The sequence below is a fragment of the Nelumbo nucifera genome, chromosome 2 (genome assembly GCF_055504915.1).
Source record: "Nelumbo nucifera cultivar China Antique chromosome 2, China Antique-T2T, whole genome shotgun sequence".
NCBI lineage: Eukaryota > Viridiplantae > Streptophyta > Magnoliopsida > Proteales > Nelumbonaceae > Nelumbo > Nelumbo nucifera.
Window position 1 is genome coordinate 30,855,880 of NC_142650.1, and position 20,184 is coordinate 30,876,063.

At 39.1% G+C, this 20,184-nt stretch overlaps 1 protein-coding gene across 1 annotated transcript; it reads right to left on the reverse strand.

The window, feature by feature from the left end:
- Window positions 1-770: 770 nt before the first annotated feature.
- LOC104603351 (Golgi SNAP receptor complex member 1-1) lies at window positions 771-18,632 on the reverse strand. Its single transcript, XM_010267368.3, has 5 exons — window positions 18,403-18,632; window positions 17,506-17,736; window positions 17,202-17,369; window positions 1,112-1,225; window positions 771-1,005 (listed from the first exon to the last, which is right to left on the reverse strand). The coding sequence occupies exons 1-5, from the start codon at window positions 18,439-18,441 to the stop codon at window positions 892-894; spliced, it is 666 nt and encodes a 221-aa protein (XP_010265670.1). The 5' UTR covers window positions 18,442-18,632; the 3' UTR covers window positions 771-891.
- Between the last annotated feature and the right edge of the window lie 1,552 nt (window positions 18,633-20,184).

Sequence of the window (20,184 nt, forward strand, 5' to 3'; positions counted from 1 at the left end):
AGGAAATACCACAAAATCAGATAACTGAGCCTAGGAAGAACACCCATTAAATAGAAACATGAAACAAATCCAATCTTCTTGCTTGTGAATGAGAAGCCGATTATATTGGTCTAACAATAAATGCTGATTAGTAAAGTAATAGACCCAGCAGTAATATTACGTGCAGATTATTTTCCCACTACTAAATTGTTTATACTGATTACCTAACTCTTCATGAACCCTGATTATCTGGTTCAAAAGTCTGATTTCGCATCAACAAAAATGTATACCTCCTCACAATTTAGATATTTCTTTAACCTTCAACAGATCCGTTATATTGTACTAATCTTAAAAATGATGGATAAGTACGGTGAAACCAGTATACTCCTATAATGGAGTACCAGAGGAGCTTATCTATATGGAGTATGAAATCCACCATAAACTCAGTTTTGTAAGGCATCTCAAGGTGTAAGGCATGGGCTTTAAAGTTGATCCTCAAGCAATTTTTCCTAAAGCTTTTCCTTGAGCCAAACCTCAAGGCACGGACCTTGCACATCTTAAAACAATATTATCACTGTTTTATCACTTTTTTGGTACTACACTATTATTACAATTTCATGAGCAAATCCTTGCATGAAATTTGGGATAGACAGACTGTACATCAAAATATGCTAAATTTGGCTTTTGACCACTATAGTTACCAATGCAAACTCCATAAGTGATTTGTCCTGGTCCAATGTCCTTGCAGTACCCAAACACACTTAGAAGGCAAACACCACTTAGACCAGATAGATAACAAGTATACAAAATTTCATTGAATAAGAAAGCATTCAAGAACCAACAATGTTCTTACTTACAATATAACAATAAAGAATAATGACAAAAGCTCCACCCAAGACCCACATTACCTTCCTACTTGGTCAACCAGTAAATCAGTATAAGAAATGTGCAAACAGAAGCAACAAGGGAAAGGATAATGGTATCCATGGATTTTTTCCTTTTTATTGCTGACAGAATATTATTTACCTGCACAAATATTTCAGAAGAGTATAAGCAATTACTCAGTATTCAAATATGTCAATTGGCAAAAAGAAAGCCCAACCTAACCAAGCATTTTAAATAACGATCATACCGTAGGAAAACGACTGCTAACATTTGTCAACTTCGAACTGATACCCCCAAATGTTGCATGCTGAAGAGAAAGTGCTCCAAGCGTTGCTTGTGCTTGGGAAATCACAGTGTCCATCTGTAGACACGAGAACATGTTATATTGGTATCTTTTTATGGATAGCATTCACTTGAGACAGAGTAGAGCAACCTTAATCAATGGAATATAACTCTTAAAGAGAGAGGTGTACACTAAAAAACTCGAATAAATTCATGCACACTTGGAATGTTACCAGCATATATATAGTTTAAACTATTTATTAGCTTCAAACATGTAAAAATAGAGAAGCCCATCATTAAGAATGTCAGTTTGATAGAATAAGCAATTGAAAGGAACTTTGACTTTAACATAGATGAGTACAAGGCTCTGGAGGCTATAACCTGGCAAAATCTGACAGGCACTGATAGCATCAGTTAACCTACACTAAAAGAAGGCAATAAACAAAAATAGGATGTAAGACTGAAATAGATAAACAAAATTACTAGTTCCACGAGTGCATGAATTGTTTTAATCTGCTAACCCATTACCAAGCACACATGCAAGATTCATGCAATTGCCTGCCACTCAGCATCTGCATCTTTTACAAAACTCTTTTTGAACTATCCATTGGTAGAGAATTAAACATGATGCTAATATTCATTCAAAATTTCAAACTCCTCAGCTAATTAAACATGAGTAGTGGATTAGCTGCTGAGACAATATCTCCTTGCAGATCCTGAACTTGTAGAATCTATGATTCAAAAGATTCTTCCTCATCGTCCTCTGTTCTTGATGCTAATATTCATTCATGTAGAATCCGTTACTACTCTAAATCAAAAACCTCAGTCATGCCTCTGTGGCCATCACATCTCCACTCATGTGGAAGAGCATCCTCGTCATTTGGGTCAGCTAGTGGAACAGCAAAAGATAAAAGTACAAAGAGTCCTAGTGTGATACAAAAATAGGTATGGTACCTAACAAATTAATAACAAATCAACTGGTATTTCACTCAAAATCACCTAGGATTCTAATTGGTTTAACTCTTTTAGGTTCAGTATCTTTTCAGTACCATAGAAATTGCAAGATTACTCAGCCATTGTTCTGATTTCTGGCCAGTTAAATACATTAACATTATGTCAAGGAAAAACGAAAAAGTAGAAAATCAATCTTCAGAAGTGGAATTTCACCAAAAAATATATATATAGCTTCTCTTATAAATTGGCGATCTTTGGAATCTGGATCAACGACGCATTTGTTCTAGAAGCGAGAGATCTAGCTTCTCTTATAAATTGCTGGAGTGTCCATGGACCCTTGGTCAAAGAAATCATCCACGTTACTAGATACTAGGTGTAGGTTTTCAGTCCAGGCTTAGCCTGGCCCAGACTGGAAATATATACTTTAGGCCCAGAAAAGACAGGTTAAAGACCACGTCAGGCAAAAGTTTGTATTAAGGCCCTTATTACTAGGTACCAGACCCCATGATCACACCTAGTTCCAGCCAACCCTGTTGAATCAGCTGGTGCAGTCCGGTTTTTAGATAAATGATTTCTGATTTTTATTTATTCTTCTATTTCACCAAGAATTGTTGGTTGGCATTGGAATTATTGGTAATCTTTATTTTGCAGATCATGGCATCATGCTAAAAAGATGCCTTGCTCAATCTCACCCTACGCATAGTTTAGGTGGCTCTTCTTAAACCCTAGGTAATCAGCAATCCAAAAGGACCAATCTTTTGAACTTCAAACACATTGAAGGCCTTTAATAGTCTCCAAGTGAATGTGAAGAAATGGAATCAGCTCGCCTGTATTTTGTGTTACTACTTGGTTGCAAATAAATAGCACCAATGGCTTTGAATGTAAAACTTTTTATAGGTAAAGTACAGGGGGGATACTTGATTGCATCCTTAAGGTATCCTGCTTCTGCTTCATCATCAAATCACCATGTAGCTGTGGTGAATTGATAAGCTATGATACCTAGACAGCCTTACATGCTTACCACACCTAGGCCAGATACCATTTACATCTTAAATGATACTTGATACTGCATGGACACTTTTTATGGTATACTTCATAGCAAGAATGCTACCAAGTTATCTGAACAGCGTATCATAAACAACTTTTGTAAGAACAATGTTATATGGAGCATCAACGTTCAAAAAGTCGACATAATATGCCCTGTATTGAGCATATCATATCATATTGGGAGCTTGTCGATGCAGAAAATAAAGGGCTTTCAGAATTTTTGGTCTTTCCAGGGGGTAGACAGGTCTAAGACTGACCCCCCTGATCACTTAAAAAAAAAAAAAAAAACTAAAAAAGAAAAAGTTGTAAGCTGTTGAAACACCCGATACATAGGTTTGCATATATCTGGTGTATCGATACTTTGAACCATGTGGAGCAGAGTATTGGGCAGTCATGAAACATGTCCAAAAATGAGTGTGGCACAAATGCATATGCTGAGATGAATGAGTGGAAAAACTAGAAAGGAAAAAGACATGGGCTAAACTGTTGTAATAAGAATGATTTAAATGCTAATAATTTAACAATGGATATGGCACTAAACAGAATAGAATAGCAAAACAGGATTCATGTAGCTGACCCCAAATAGTTGGGATAAGGCTTAGATGATGATGATATATTGATATCATAAAAATTTCTAGATAATAAATCACACTGGTATTTCTAAAAGTTTTTTATCAATAACTGCAGCTTTTCGTTAATGTTAAATAGAGAAAAAAGAGTACAATAAGAACCATTCCCAAATGCCAACAACAAGGAAACAAGAAATAAATAAGTGATTGCAAGTCTCACCGTTGGCTTTACAAAGAATAAAGCAATGAGGGGATAAACGCCACTTTTGCCTCTTTCCTTGGAGCCATCTAAAGTATTTATTTTTTTTATCAATAACAAGTAACTTTCATTAATCATTAAGAAATTTTAAGTACAAAAAGGGGAGATAAACCGTCTTAACTCCCCCATAATAGGGATAGAGCCCCCAAAAGAAAATCAAAAGACAGATTAAAAATGAGCCCAAAACATAGATTCCCTAAACACCCCTTGCTTGGCTAACCTATCAGCAAACGAGTTAGCAGATCTCTTCACCCAACTGTACTTTATCTCAATGTCCTTAGCCAGCCACTTGAATTTTTACTTTTCATTGTTGTAACTCCACAATCCAGTCTTGTCTTCTTTTAACCAACCTACTACCACCTCCAAGTCACTTTCAATTACAAGTCTCCTTATATTCATTTCTTTTGCTCTTTGGATTCCTTCAAAGGCCGCAGAGATCTCAGCCCTAAGAGAGTCACCTTCACCAATTGGGCCTGAGAAAATGGCTGAAACATTCCCATCCTCATTCCTGAAAACTCCCCCAATACCATATTTCCCTGGGTACACTATACTACTGCCATCAAAGTTCAGTTTTTTAAAGCCAGTGGGGGGGAAGGATCCAAGGACTTGGAACCCTTTTAACCTGGGCAGAACTTGCTATCTCTTTTCAGTTTCATAGCAAGTCATCAAAGGTAAAATCTGTGAAAAAATCCAAAGATTTCAATCATTGTGCCACCCTTATGTGGATTAGATCTATTATGTTTCCAAAGCTTCTCTCTTTGTCAGAGAACGTTCTTGAATTTCTTTCTTCCCATAAAGACCAGCAAACAGCAGCCCTTATGCACCTCCACAAAATCCTTCCTCTTTCCAAAGGCCATTTGAAGTAAGAGGGAGAAAACAAGCTTTGCACATTCAGTGGGGGATTCTACCTACACCCGAAAAGTGAAAAGATCCAATCCCAAATAGTTTTAGCAAAATGGCAAGACTAATAGGTGGTAACCAGTTTCCCCATCAGCTTTGCAGAGTATACACCTATGCGGGGATAAGCAAGCCATGGGCCTCTTTCTTTGAAGTAGATCACTTGTATTCATTCTTTTCAGCATAGTTTCCCAACAAAAACTCCCAACCTAGAGAGGAATAGGCTTACACCAAACCTCTTTAACAAGGACAAATCAGCAAAAGGTACTTATTCTTTTGTGTACAACTTCCCAACAAAAAGTCCCAATTCTAGGAGGGGATAGACTTACACCATACCTCCTTGACAGGAAAACGTTGCAAGGATTTAAAGAGAGATTGGGTGAAAGCCTTGAAAAAAGAAGCACAATAATAGGAAGCAAGAGAGGGAGTTGAAATTCGTCCATCTAGTTTAGAGGGATCAAGAATGACTTTTTCTAGGGGCTTGAGCAATGTAAGGACACTAGGTAGTTTAGAATCCCTCAAACCTCTTCTAAAATCAAGGTTTCTATCAAAACCATTAATTGAATTTAAATTGTGAACATCCTAATTGATTTGGGGTTCACTTCATGGCTGAAATTGACTGGAGCCGCCACCCTTCAAAGAAAGAAACATGGGAGTGATGGGCCTCCCACGTTCAAAAAACAAAAAATGACTCTCACATAGCCAAATCGAGACTCTTCTAGGTACCTTTTAGGGGAGAGAGGGAAGGTGTTAGGCTCCCCTCTCCCATAATAAGCAAAGTGTAGTACCATTCCCCTAGAAAAAAAAAAGAAAAAAAAAAAGCAATAAAAAGAAGTTTGACAAATTTTTAGTCTCATGTGTTGGAATGAACCTACATTGTGGGTAGTTAGATTCTTGAACACTTTAGCTAATTAAGGCCCTTCAAAGAACTCCATTGAAGCAAAGTGAAGGTGAGATCAGCTCCCCCTCTCTTTTTTATTCAAGGAGCCTCCTACAAGTAGTGCTCCATTCGAAAATGCTTAAAGGGAAGCAAAGTGATTGAAAAAGCAATAAAAAGAAGTTTGACAAATTTTTAGTCTCATGTGTTGGAATGAACCTACATTGTGGGTAGATAGGTTCTTGAACATTTTAGCTAATTAAGGCCCTTCAAAGAACTCCATTGAAGCAAAGTTAAAGGTGAGATCAGCTCCCCCTCTCATTTTTTTTGATCAGTAATCAAAGTAGATTTCATTACTTAGAGAAAAAAGATAATACAGAAACATGGTCAGCCTCGGCTACCAACAATACAAAACATAGACAAATTGATGATGAGTCTCACAATTGAGCCCAAAAGCACTCTGCTCTGTTTACCCCTTGCTTTGCTAGATGGTCAGCTAAGCCATTTGCCGACCTAGGAGCCCATTGAAATATCAGCTGCATATCCCTTGAGAACCTCTTGAACTGTTTGAAATTGTTTCTGAAAAACCAAGGAATCTTCTCATTCTGCTTAAACCAACTTATTACTATTTTGGAGTCGCCTTCAACTATTAGCTTCTGGAACCCCATTTCCAAAGATTTCTGCATCCCATAAAGTACTGCCTTCAATTCAGCTGTTACAGAGTCACACACCCCAATGGGACCTGAGTACATTCCCAAAATCACTCCGCTTTCATTCCTTAGAACCCCTCCAATTCCAGAGGGCCCTGGGTTCCCAAAACTACTTCCATCGAAATTTAATTTCAGGAAACCTACCTCTGGGGGTTCCCATTCCTTTAGTGTCCTCCGCTTAGCTGAAGTTGAGGCTGCAATTGTTCTCCAGTTCCTTAATATATCATCAATAGAGAAATCTGAGAACAACTCCAAAGTCTTTATCCAGAAGGCCACTTTTGCCAATGATCCCTTCAATTAATGCTTCCTTGCTTCTTTTCTTTTCCTCAAATATACACTTATTTCTTTCCTCCCATAGGGTCCATATTATTGCTGCTCTTGTGCACCTCCACATCAGTCTTCCCCTCCTTTTTGGCCAGCTGAAAGTGAATCTATCGAACAACCTGTCCAATCTGTCCAGATTATTCCACCTGCACCCAAAAAGAGAAAAGAACCGATCCCAAATACCACAAGCAAAAGGACAGGAAATGAACAAGTGAAGAGCAGATTCACCATTGGATTTACACAAGCAGCACCAATTAGGGGAGAGGCACCATCCAGGTCTCTTCCTCTGTAAAATATCACAAGTGTTGATTGCACCATGGAAGACCTCCCAACAAAAAGCACTCACTTTGGGGGGAATCGGATGACACCAAATCTCTTTGACTGGAAAGGGAGTATTTGGTTGAGAAGGCACAGTCAACAATTTGAAAAAAGAAGCACAACTGAAAACCCCAGAAGGATGTAGAGTCCAAATTCTATCATCTTGTTTACTTAGGTCTAGGAAAACCCCTTCAAGAATGTGTAGAAGATTTGAAAGAAGGCCTAACTCAGTGTCCCTCACATTTCTACGAAAACCTAGATTCCACCCAAGCCTGTTAGCCGAGGGAGAGGAGAACAGAAACTCAGAAATTGGCTTACCCTGGAGAGCAGAAAGGGTGAACAAAGAAGGGAAAGAAACCTTTAAAGGGACTTCACCCACCCAAAGATCCTCCCAAAACTTGATCTTGTTGCCTGAATTAAAATCGAATCTGATGTGATTGAGAAAGGATGGAAGGCATTTCTGAATTGCTCTCCAGGGTGAAAAGCAAGAGGCCTTGCTAGAAGTTTCAGCGTCCCACCCATTCACAGAGAGCCCATGAATACTAGCGATCACTTTATGCCATAACCTGTCTGATTCTCTCGGAAATCCCCACAACCACTTCCCCAGAAGAGCCTGGTTCTTTTCTTTCAGCCTTCCTAACCCCAGCCCTCCATCCTCCTTCCATCTACAAACTATTTCCCATCTGATTAGGTGATCCTTCTTTGTTTCTCCCGATTCCCACAAGAAAACCTGCATAATTTTCTCCAACTTCTTAACAATCACCTGAGGTACACTAAACAACAATAGGTAATAGACCGGAATGTTAGCTAAGGTGGATTTGATTAAGGTTATCCTACCTCCCAAAGAAATATAGTTCCTCTTCCAAGCCGCTAACTTCTTCTCAAATCTCTCCACTACCGGGCTCCAGAAGGTCACAGACCTAGGGTTTGCACCTAAAGGGAGTCCTAAGTACTTCATAGGCCAATCACTAGACACACATCTGAGTTCCCTTGCCCACAGCTCCAACTCCTCCTGCCCCATATTTACCCCAGCTACTACACTTTTATTGAGATTAACCTTCAGATTTGTCAACATCTCAAACAAGCACAATAACCTCCTCATATTCCTAGCCTCCTCCTCACCTTCCCCCTCACAAAAAATAATGATGTCGTCTGCAAATTGAAGATGGGTTACCATCACCCTGTCTCTCCCCACTCTCCACCCTCTTAAGACACCCATTTCATCCGCTTTTATGATCAATCTGCTGAACACCTCTGCAACAATAGTAAATACAAATGGTGAAAGAGGATCCCCCTGTCTCAGGCCTCTCATAGCACCAAAGAAATCTATAACTGACCCATTCACCAAGACTGAAAAATGACAAGATTTTAGGCAACCTCTAATCCACTTGCACCATCTTGCACCAAAACCACAATTGCTCAAAGCTTCAATTAAGAAACCCCAGTCCACAAAATCGTAGGCTTTCTCCAGATCCAACTTGCACACAATACCTTTCCTCCCATTCTTCCTAAAATCCTCTACACACTCATTTGCAATGAGCAGCTGATCTGAAATCTGTCTTTCTTTGATAAAAGCTCCTTGATACTGTGATATGATTGATGGAAGTACCTTCTTTGGGCGGTTAGAGAGAACCTTGGCTATGATTTTGTATTGACTTGTCACTAAGCTTATTGGTCTAAAGTCCTTGGGGTGACATGCTCCTGATTTCTTAGGAATCAATGCAATAAAAGTAGCATTAACCCCTCTACTTATCATCCCTCTGTGATAGAATTCCTCAAAAACCTTCATTAAATCTTCCTTAAGCCATTCCCAACAATCTTGGTAAAAAGCCATGGTAAATCCATCTGGACCCGGAGCCTTGGACCTATCCATAGAGAAAATAGCTGCTTTTACTTCTTCCAACTTAAAACCACTTTCTAATTCTCTACTCAAGGTGCTATCTAAAACAGGCCATGTCAAACCCTCTAAGATTCGTCTATTCTCTACTGGCCTTCTATAAATTTGTTTGAAGTGATCCCCAAAAGCCTTTGCGATGTCATTCTGTTGTGTGATGATAATTCCATTTTCCAATTCCAACACAGAGATGCAATTTTTCCTTCTCCTACCATTTGCGATTGCATGAAAGTGTCTAGTGTTCCCATCACCTTCCTTTATCCACCTTTCTCTTGACTTTTGTTTCCATGATATTTCCTCTCTCAATAGTGTAACTTCCAACTCTTTTTTCAAATTTATCCTCTCCTTCTCGACCAGGCCCATTTGTCCTTCTTCCTCTTTTCTATCAATCTCTTCAATCCGACTAATCAAGGTAGACTTTCTTTCTTCAATCCTCCCAAACTGATTGGAATTCCACTCCTTTAGCTTTCCTTTCAAATTCTTAAGCTTTCTATGGAATCTAATCCCTTCCCATCTAGCCACCGAGGTGTCCTCTTCCCACCAGCTTCTCACCTTTTGCACAAAGCCCGGGACTGTGAGCCACATATTTTCAAACCGAAAAGGCTTTGGTCCGCCCCCATTCCCTTCTTGAGTAAAACAAATTGGCCAGTGATCCGACATTAGCCTAGGTAATACTCTACCTGTCAAATTCCCCCAATGATCCTCCCACTCTTGTGTCACTAGAAATCTATGTAATTTGGATAGAGTAGGGCTTTCCTGATAATTGGTCCAAGTAAATCTGTTTTGTCCTGTCATGACCTCTTTCAGTTCTAAATCTTCTATAAATTTGTTAAATCTCCTCATGCTGGTGGTCATCTTTTGTCTAGGGTTATTTGATTCATCTGTGTGTCTAATCACATTGAAGTCACCTCCCACACACCAAGGCCCTTGCCACAATCCTCTAACAGCCGCCAATTCCTCCCACAATTTATTTCTGTCCCTATAAGAATTCGGCCCGTAAACATTTGACATCACCCAAGTGAAATTATCACTTACATTCCTCAATTTTACCGACACCGAAAATCTGCCTATCAACTCCTCTAAGCACTCCACTGACTCCTCAATTCACAGTGTGATTATTCCTCCAGAAGCACCCCAAGATGGAGCATGAGCCCACCCTATACCCCTGCCCCCCCCATATATACTTCTCACCCATCTCTTATCAAAACCTTGCACTTTTGACTCTTGTAACAAAACCACCTCCGGCTTTTCTCTTTTAATCACTTCCTTAATTATTCTTCTTTTATTTGCACTACCCAAACTCCTAACATTCCAACTCATAACCTTCATCTTCAAATCAGCTTCTTTTCCCCCCTCTAGCTTATCCTTCCTATTTCCTACCTTTCCTACTAAAGTTTTTCTCTCCCATCTCCTTGTCCTTCCTCCTGTCATTTTTTATCTTTTTCACCTACCTCCTCTTTCTTTTTCCTTTGAGATCACTAACCTCCTCTTCCTTCTATTGCTTTTTTTCTACAGGTAAGCTAGAGACTCTCAGACCTAATCTCTCTGCCCATTCCCTAAGAGAAAGATCCTCATCTGACTCAGAGACCTCTAAATTCACCTGCTTTTCTAGCTCCCCTTCTTCTTTCACTACTTCTTTTCTCCTTCCTATCACCTTCTTTGTTATCATCTCTCCTTTCTCTCCTTCCTTTTCCTTCTGTCCCTCTAAATCTCCCTCCCCCTTGCTGCTAGATCCTCTCTCATTAGCAATCACGGTATTCAAAGGCTTATTCAGAAGTTGATGGGAATCGGAAACTCCTGCACAAGCACTAGAGAAACCATTAGTCGCCAAAATAGAATTCACAACAGTACCTTGAAGATTTAGGTTGATGAAAGAGAGGTTCGAAGGCAGATCCTTATCAATCACCCTCAAACCCTCCGCAGTAGGTGTTCCAAGTTGGGTTTCTACAGGTGCAATGTTGACAGTTTGAGTTGTTATTGGTGCCTCGGCCCTTGTTGGTGTCTCTGCGTTCAACCTCTGGCTATTCTCCCCGTTCGTAATGTCCAACCCCTATGATTGCCGCTGGTTTTGGTCGGCTCCCCCCTTTCTTGAGTTCGTGTCATCCTCCTAGCCAGAATAGACCTACGCTGCTAAGATTTTGCTATCCAACTTGCTCTGAGATCGTCTCTCATCTAACTGGAGATTGAAGAAACGGTCCAGAACACAGTCCTCCATTTCCAGCACTACATCAGCCTGATGTTCAACCACACTTCCTATGTTGTTTGGCTCATCGGAGCTTGAAAAGCACTCTTCTTCTAAACTGCACCAATCAATGTCACTATCTTCTTTTCGCCCCTGCCTGGAAAATCTTGGGTTTGGATGCCCCACCGAGCCATTAGATCTGGGCATCCAATTCAGTTCAACCCCTTTCATGCCTATGATGGCCCTTCCAGAGGTTGGGGACGAAGATAGACCACCACTTTGGTCTCTCAACGACTCACCCCTCAACCTCACGTGATTACTAACGCACCCTCGTGCCGGCTGGTGTCCAACTGCGTGACCTGGTTGATCGGACCAAGCCCCGGTTCGGTCCATCGACTCCTTCCTCTCATCCGCGTGTTCTTGGGAACAAACATGTCTCTTATCCTTCTCAAGTGGGCCCCGCACACCCCACAACTTTCCTCCCGACTTTAGAACTTCCTTATAGGAGTAAAACCCCGCCTTGCTACAGGGGTTATTTGAACAAAACTCCCTTTCTGAGAAAAAGTATGCCCTCTTCTTTAAGTATGACTCACTCTTCTCTTTTCCTAATGCCCCCACATGTCACCCACCCAGCCACGTCAAGTTCTTCTTCAACCTTTGGACTTCTACTCCAGAGCAATGCTTCCATTTCCAACGCTACCCAACCTTTGGACTTCAACCGAATGCAGAACTCTTTCCGGCTTGACACCCGCTACTCTTAATCGAGCAACTTTGAGATCCAATTTTTTTAAGGAGACAAGCACCCCTCCCATGGCGATCGCCACCTTTTCGAGGAAGGATTTCTGCCACAGATTGAATGGCAGTCCAAGCAGTTTCACTTGAAAGCAACCGTCTACAAGATCCACTGAGTTGCAAGAGGGCCACCAGCTTTTGACCAATATCAGCCCTTCTTTCGTTTCTACAGTCATAGACTCCAACTATGCATTTCCCGCATCTAGCACTACCTTCTTATCAAAAAAAGGGACTAGAATAGCTGTCCGATCCAGGCCTAGTTTTTCCATCACCTCCTCCAAGATCAGCTTCCAATGCCTAGTTTTTCCATCACCTCCTCCAAGATCAGCTTCCAATCCTTCACTACATTCTTCGCTGATAAAATTAGCTTTCGCTTCCAATCACCTTTTTCCCCTTCAACCAAAATCTTTGGTATAGGCGCAGAGCAAACAATCGACGTAGCTCCATTATTTTCTTCCTTTTCTTCAATCCCTGCTTTCTCCAATATTTCCCTCCAGACTTTCAAGTCCTCTTTCCTTCTCAAAGTATTTTCCTTAGCTACAGGCTTCTTAGATTGTTCCTTCGCAGCCTTGGTCCAAATTCTTACCACAAACTGGTGAATCCCGTTTGCTACCTTTATCCAACCCTCCAGCCTTTTTCCTTCTGGTATGATGATTATTTGTTTTTCCTTTTCTTCAAATCTTTCTTCTAACATCACGAACCACCCTTTGGAATTTCTCCTTCGTTATGCAGCATACTCTTTCCTTGAAGTTCTGAAAGTATCTTTCCACCCCATAGACCAACTAACATTAACTGCACCATCGAAAAAGCTTTGAAACCATACCATAGCTTCGCCAACCAGAAACACCATCCCTCTTGATCTTTCTCTAATCTTCACCGTCAACTCCTTCTGATGAAACATGTCTTCCAGTATCAGCACTTTACTCTCCACCTTGATAGATCTTCTCCAGCTCCTTGCCGGTAAAAAAGCCTCCGCCATTTTTCTCCTTTCCTGTGCTCTGCCAGTCTGGCAAATGTACAACTATGTTCTTTGTCAGTTCATCTGCTGGTTGAAGCTCCTATAGTTGTTGAGATGAAGAAACCTCAGAAAGTGTGGCAACTCTTCTATTCTCACCATCCAAAAGCATATCAGCTCCCCCTCTCTTTTCTATTCAAGGAGCCTCCTACAAGTAGTGCTTCATTCGAAAATGCCGAAGGGGAAGCAAAGTGATTGAAAATCTCTTCCCAAGCCTTTTTTTATTCCCCTCTAACCTTCCTACTAGTAAGCACATGGGCTGAAATGTCCAAGAAACTAAACACACTCCATTGGATTCCAAACACTTAGACATTGGCTAAGAAATGAAAAAGAAGAAATCTATAACATTGGCACTCAACTAATCATAGCAACCTATGGTAAGAAACATGCATATTAGCTCCAAATAAAGCAAAATCCAATCTAAAAACAAAGAAACTAACAAAGATTTGAGCTAAATTGGCAAATTTGCTAGTGTTGACTTAATTAGAGTGATTCTACCCCCTAAAGAGATGTAGTTCCTTTTCCATCCCGCTAATCTCTTTGAGAATCTTTCCAAAACTGGGTAACAAAAGCTATCTGACCTCGGGTTTCCTTCCAAAGGAAAGCCTAAATACTTAAAAGGCCAATCACTTACCTCGCAACCTAGAGATCTAGCCAAAGATGCCACCTCTACTTCTTGCCTATTAAATCCAGCTACACAACTTTTATTCCAACTTACTCCCAAATTGGAGACCTTTACAAAATTCTCTACCAAGACCTTTAAATTATCCAACTCCTCTGGATCTCTTTCATAAAAAAGAATCAAGTCATCAGCAAATTGAAGGTGGGTTACAACTATTTCCTCCCTCCCTACTCTCCACCCTCTAAGCAAATTTCTAGCATTGATTCTAGTAATCTGGACACTCAACACATCAACTATCAAGGTGAAAAGGAAAGGGGAAAGAGGGTCCCCTTGTCTTAAACCTCTCTTTGCCGGGAAGAAATCCTTGGCTACCCCATTAACCAGAATGGAGTAATGGCATGAAGATACAACCCTTAACCCAAATACACCACCTCTCTCCAAATCCTTTAATTCTCAATACTTCCAGTAAAAAACCCCAATCCACCAAAGGCCTCCTCAAATTCTCCCATTGTGTCTTGCCCTCCAGTTTTCACAAGATTAGGCCGATCTTCTTCAATCTCTAATTCGTTTGGCACTACCCTTTCTTTTTTCTCATTAAATCCGTGTGTTCTTTTTTCACCCTTCCATTCCAGGCTGCCACTAGTGTTTTCTCCTTCCAAAAAAGTCTTATGGCCGTCAGCCTGATTATCTCCCTTTTCTGTGGTCTTCTTTCCTCCCTCTAATTCCCTAACTGGTACTAACTAGTCTATTAATATTCATGTCGTGATTGTCTAGGACAACCAAACATCAATTAGGTCAATCGATCAATTAACGACAAGCCAACCTAGTCAACCACAAAGGTATCTTCAAGCTTTATTTATTTGCTTGTGTTTGTAATTATTTGAAATAATATTGAATATGCCTATATTTTGTTATATTCATGCTATTGCTTTAAATGTTTGTAAAGGAACATGATTATTCGATGGTATATTGTCAACACCCAATTTTGGCCACCCTTCTAAGTCCAATCTCATCCCAAAGGCTCAATTTTCACCTCTTTTGAAAGTTATTAAAACACCCCTAAAAGTTGCTTAAAGACCCCTTACAGCCCCCTCCTGGGAAACCGAGCCTCCAAGCATTGCCATTAAAGCCCAAATGCCCTAAAAAACCCACCTAAAGAGTTTCATCTCAAAATACCCTCATTTACCCCCTTGATTAAACCATGATTCCATTTCGGTCCTTTTCATTGGACAAGACCCCCAAATTTCAAATCTGACACTTTGTGACCTCTTCTAACCAATCAGCCCCTACCGTTAGATATAGGATTCCTTAATCTCTCTACCCACCAAGTTTCAACTAAAGATTTTGTTATTTGACCCTTGATCAAACCCAAATTCCAATTTGAGTTCTCATTACTCGACACCTACGACCCCAAACCTGCCCCCTTCCTTAATCTCATCCCCCCAAGGTTTAACCCTAAACTTGTCCCCAAGACCAGAACCTCCTATGTCTGACAACTCCCAAAGTTGCTTAAATACCCCCCGAGACACCCCGAAACTCCAAACACTTTGAACCCTTGGCACATCAAAATTCATCACGAAACAACATTTTCCCCCTTCTTAAACAAAAACTCCATTTCAATCCTTTCCATTGGCCAAAACCCTCCAATTTCAAACCTTCCATCATGACACCACTTTTGATCAACCATTGTCGTTAGATTCTAGACCCCCAAAAAACTCTTAAATACCAAATTTCACCCTAGAAATCCCTCATTTAACCTTCAATCAAGCGAAGGTTCCATTTTAGCTACTCTCATTGGTTGAGACTATCCAACACCAAAAGCCATCATCTAGGTACACCCAAGCTGAATCAAGGCCACCATTGAACTCAAAATCTTCAAAGATGTGGGCCCACCAAATTTCGCCCAAAAATACCCCCATTTGACCCCTTAACTAGAAAGATTTAATTTCCTGTAATCTGATTAGTTGACCAGCTTACATCCTCATTCACCCCCTCATTGCATCCCAACCATCAAAAAAGGATTCTACAGATTCCCTTTGAGAGAGAATCTTCCCTTATAAGTCTCTTGCTTGAAATTACCAAGTTACACCCACGCTCCTCCTCTACTTACAAAGTACCCCTATTCTACAATGCCTTTATCCCTTTTACCCCACTCTTTTCCAGAAATCCCAAAACTACCCCTACCCCCACATTATAAATAACAGGGAGGGGACCATTCGTGAGGCCATAAAAACAAAAGCCGACACCTTGGGCCCCCACTCCTCTAATTAATCACATCATTCTCCTGCCCAATTATCCTCTATCTCTCCTCTTTAGTTCTAGACACCACCAAGTCAATAATCGAGAGATGCTCAATTCAGCATCTTCCCACCACTGATTAAGTTGTAGGCCACCACTAATCCAAGCCCTCAAATCAAAAGCATCTCTTGAACATGGGTAACACTTTGAAAGAAACCTCCTCTTTATAGGCATTTTTTCTTTTCTTCTTGTTTTTTCTTCCTTTTCTTTATTGTTTCTTGATTCCCAAGTGTGAGAATTTCTTGAGGTAGGTTGTACGACTTGACTTTCAGCCCTAAACTCCTTGCTCACTCTATAAGATTTAAGTTCAGAGGAGGTGGAGGGGGGGGGGGACCCAAGAACTGCCACCTTGCTGAACTCTAAACTAATGATGAGGCAAGGTAGACGCAACTCATGCTCCTCCAATGGCATAAACGAGTTCTCTTTTTTTTCTTTTACTCTTCTTATTAGTCATCTTCTTTTCCTTCTTTTTGGTTTTATGTAAGGGAGAATAGGTATATACAGGGGGTTCATTGTGGTTGGGGGAGAGGTGCCTAACTCACCTTACCAAAGAACCCCAGGATTTTTGTTAAGAGGCAAACCAGTTAGGGGCTCACCTCCCTTGAGTGGTGGTGGCCACTCCAGCAAAGAGCACCAAAAATTTGGGATGCTCACATATATAAAATAGAAAAAAGTCACAAACTAAAAGAAGGCAGTGAAGTTTAATGGTAAGTTCTCTTTCAATCAATGGTGTTCTGGTATAGAATTGCAACAAAAAAGGGCAATCAAATAGTCAAGGTTGCACTCTTTCTTTGGAAAACAATGGTTGTAATTCCCTATCCTAGCCTATCCAATCTAACATTTTTATGTTTGCAAAGCACAGACTGTAAAATGAACATTTGATATCATTCTTTTATAGCATGGTCAGTACATAGGCAATGACTAGTTATCGCCTTAAAGTATTCATAACATTGTTCCGCCAAAAGTAATAGACAACATAAATTTTCTTTATTTGGCATAAAGAAAAGCTAATGTACAAGATGAATGGCATTTTTCATATCAAACGCTACTTGGTAACAAGGGCAACATCTTTAACAGGTATGCAATGTCAGAATTCAAAATATATGAACTATTTTAATAGTAGATGTTTGAAATATGTTGGGTTTCAACTCCCAGATCTATGACCATTGCCACTGATCAGATAATGGTCCTAGTTGGAATATTTGTTTCCAATATGGTCATCATAAGCAATTCAGATAAGAACAAATGGACGGAGGATGTGCTTGATCAAAAAGAAGAATCAATTGTATTCCAGTACCTGTCCTGTACTTCTGCTGATGGACGCATGCTCCTTAAGAAGAGCCTGCTCTGCAGAAAGACCACCATCTTCCAAATCTACTCTTGCCCGATCAAACTCCCTGAAGTCCTCAAGGAGTGAAGCATGTTCTCTCTTGGCTCTAAGGCTAGAGCGAAGCCGATAAAACTCCTGTGCTTCAATCATATCACTTACTGACTTAGAACTAGGAAGGTAATAACTTATTGCATAAAGCTTCATTAACGATGATGAAAAAACAGGGAGGGCTTGAATTTCTTTTTGCCCTGTAGGTCAGAAGCAATAATACCTGGATAAGATCTTGTAGAATTTCTTGGTGCCGGGTCAATGTATGAGACACTATTTCTGAACCACCGGACGATACCCAAGCTTGCATCTGCGAATTTACTTGCTGAAGCTGTTTAAGTAGGCGATCTATTCCAGATTCAAGATCGTTATTGTCGGCACCATCAGATTTTGTGGAAACCAACTTGCGGTATGAGTTCATTTGCTCATCCAACTGAGCTTCAAGCTTTCTTGCCTGCATGTATATAATTAAAACGGCAAGAAAAAGGTCATTTTTTCTCTCTGTAAACAGGAAATAAGAGAAACTAACAAGCCTAATAAACCAATTTTAGATGGGCAGAAAACTCAGATTTTACATAGAATTTAGTTCCCCGACTTTAATTCGCATTTGAATTCACAGTGCATTTACATTCTCCAAACTAACAAATTCCGGATCTAGATTTGAATTTCATATACTCGGCGATCCGAAGTATTCAAAAAGAAAATAGAAAGAACAGATCAGATCAGATGCATTTCAAATCTTTAAAACTCCAGGAATCCCATTTTGGTTCATCTAGATTAGGACTTCCTACTTAATGAAAAGAACCAAATCCTCCATGCCAAAATTTTCACTGACTCATATGAAGCTTTTAGGACGGACGCTAATAAACTCCAAATGTAACTCCCTCAGAAAACCAAAATGCACTTGATAAACCCTAGTTTAGGACCAAAAAAGGATCTATGTAAATCTCTCTACACGAGATTTAATGAAATATCTGATCCTCGTTCCATACCTACAACCCTAAAAAACGAACGAATCTTGAAAAGCGATGCAGAACAGAAACCCTCTACCGATCTGTACTTCCCCTCGAAAATACTGAAAAGAGAATCTATGCAGGGAAATGAAGAAAAGGTGCAGTACCTGTTTACGCAGGGCGTCCCATGAGCTCGGCACATCCATGGATCCAATCTGTTTATTCTGCTTCTCGAAATTTCTTCTCCTTCTCCTTCTTAAACGAGACGAGTTTAGTGACACAGAGAAGAAGGTGGAAGGAGAACGTCGACAACCGAAACGCAAGTGCTTCTGGGTTGGTGAAGGAGATGTCAGATGTGTTGTCTGCTGAAGTCTTAACGCAAACCTGTTTGCGTAATTATGAATTCTTCCTATAAAATATGTGCGTATTACGCTTAGTAACGAAGTCGATTTACCAGTTTCAAAAGAACCAAGTAAAAACTAATAAACGTGCGCGTGATTGTTTTAGATGATAATAATAATAATAATAATCTACAATTTTTATATTTTTATATAAAATAAATTTTATGTATCACACTCATTTTTTGTTTGAAATTATGAATATTCGATATTATAGATGTATCGAAATATTTTATATAAAATTTTTATATTTTTTCTAATTTGTGTTGATCCAAAGAGTTGAACTATGAACCCGCTACAAGGTAGAAAAATAATTTCATTTTTTGTCAGTTTTAATTTTTATATCTCATTTTCATTAACAATAAAATCAATTCTTCTTTATTACATTTATTTTTCTCTAATACAATTAATTTAAAATATTGTATATGTGCCCAAATTTTTCTATAATTTTTATTTTTTGTAATTTTGATATGATAAATATATAATATTAGAAATTTATCCATTTTTGTTAATTAATTTATTTATATTTATTTAAAAAAAAAAACTATTTTACTACAATATCATATCATATGTTGACCCATTTGACTGTCATATTGTTGAATTGTTTACAAACTACCAAGACAAAAGAACGTTTTTGTTTTTGAGAATAAAGACCATGAAATTAAAGGAATTATGTAGGTTCACTAACCTTACAAAATAGACTCATCAAGCTGCCAGTCATTATAAAAAAATTAAAGCTATAACTAATTTGAGAATGCCAAAAAAATAATTAGCTAAAAAGACCTAGCCTTGTTTACTAATTACTAAATAAAATTCAAGGCAGCCCGTTTTGTTATTTCTACAAAGATGTTTTGTTTTTATTGTTAATAGGATCAAAAGAACTCTAAACGAATAGAAAGGTGAGCTCAATCCTATTTTTGCAATGTTTTAAGAAAAGAAACATGCTACTTATTAATGCCTGGTATGTCTAAGGTGGGTAACACAAAATAGATTGATTTTTTTTTTTTGTTGCTTTCAGTTCACCCTCTTTCAAGTTCTAAGCACTATAAAAAATCGAGCAATTTGATATAAAATCCAGTAAGATTTGTAATTGGCCAAATTCATGACAGTATGCCAATATTTAGAAACCTAAAATAGTAAATAAATAATATAAAGAGAAAACACAAATTTCAAATCAAATCTCTAAAGAGAGAATTGAACCAATTTATAGAGTACAAATACCAATTTATAGAGTGCAAAATCTTGTATTTTGTATGTATTTGCATTTGTACTCTTTCCAAATTGAGCCTTAATAGGAGAATGAGATGGTGTTTTTATATGACCTCTTAATGATAATCAATTTCGGTTAAAGTTTCTCTATCAAAATACTAATATGCCCTTTAGAGAACTCAAGATATAGTGACAAATTTTGTTCAATGAAAATTCCAAAAATTTGGACCCCATTTGCACTTTTGTAAATAATATATAGATATAGATAAAATTAGAAATTGAAGTCAATTTAAGGGCCTGTTTGGCCCCACCGGACACCTTATGAGCAGCCATTTTTTTGTA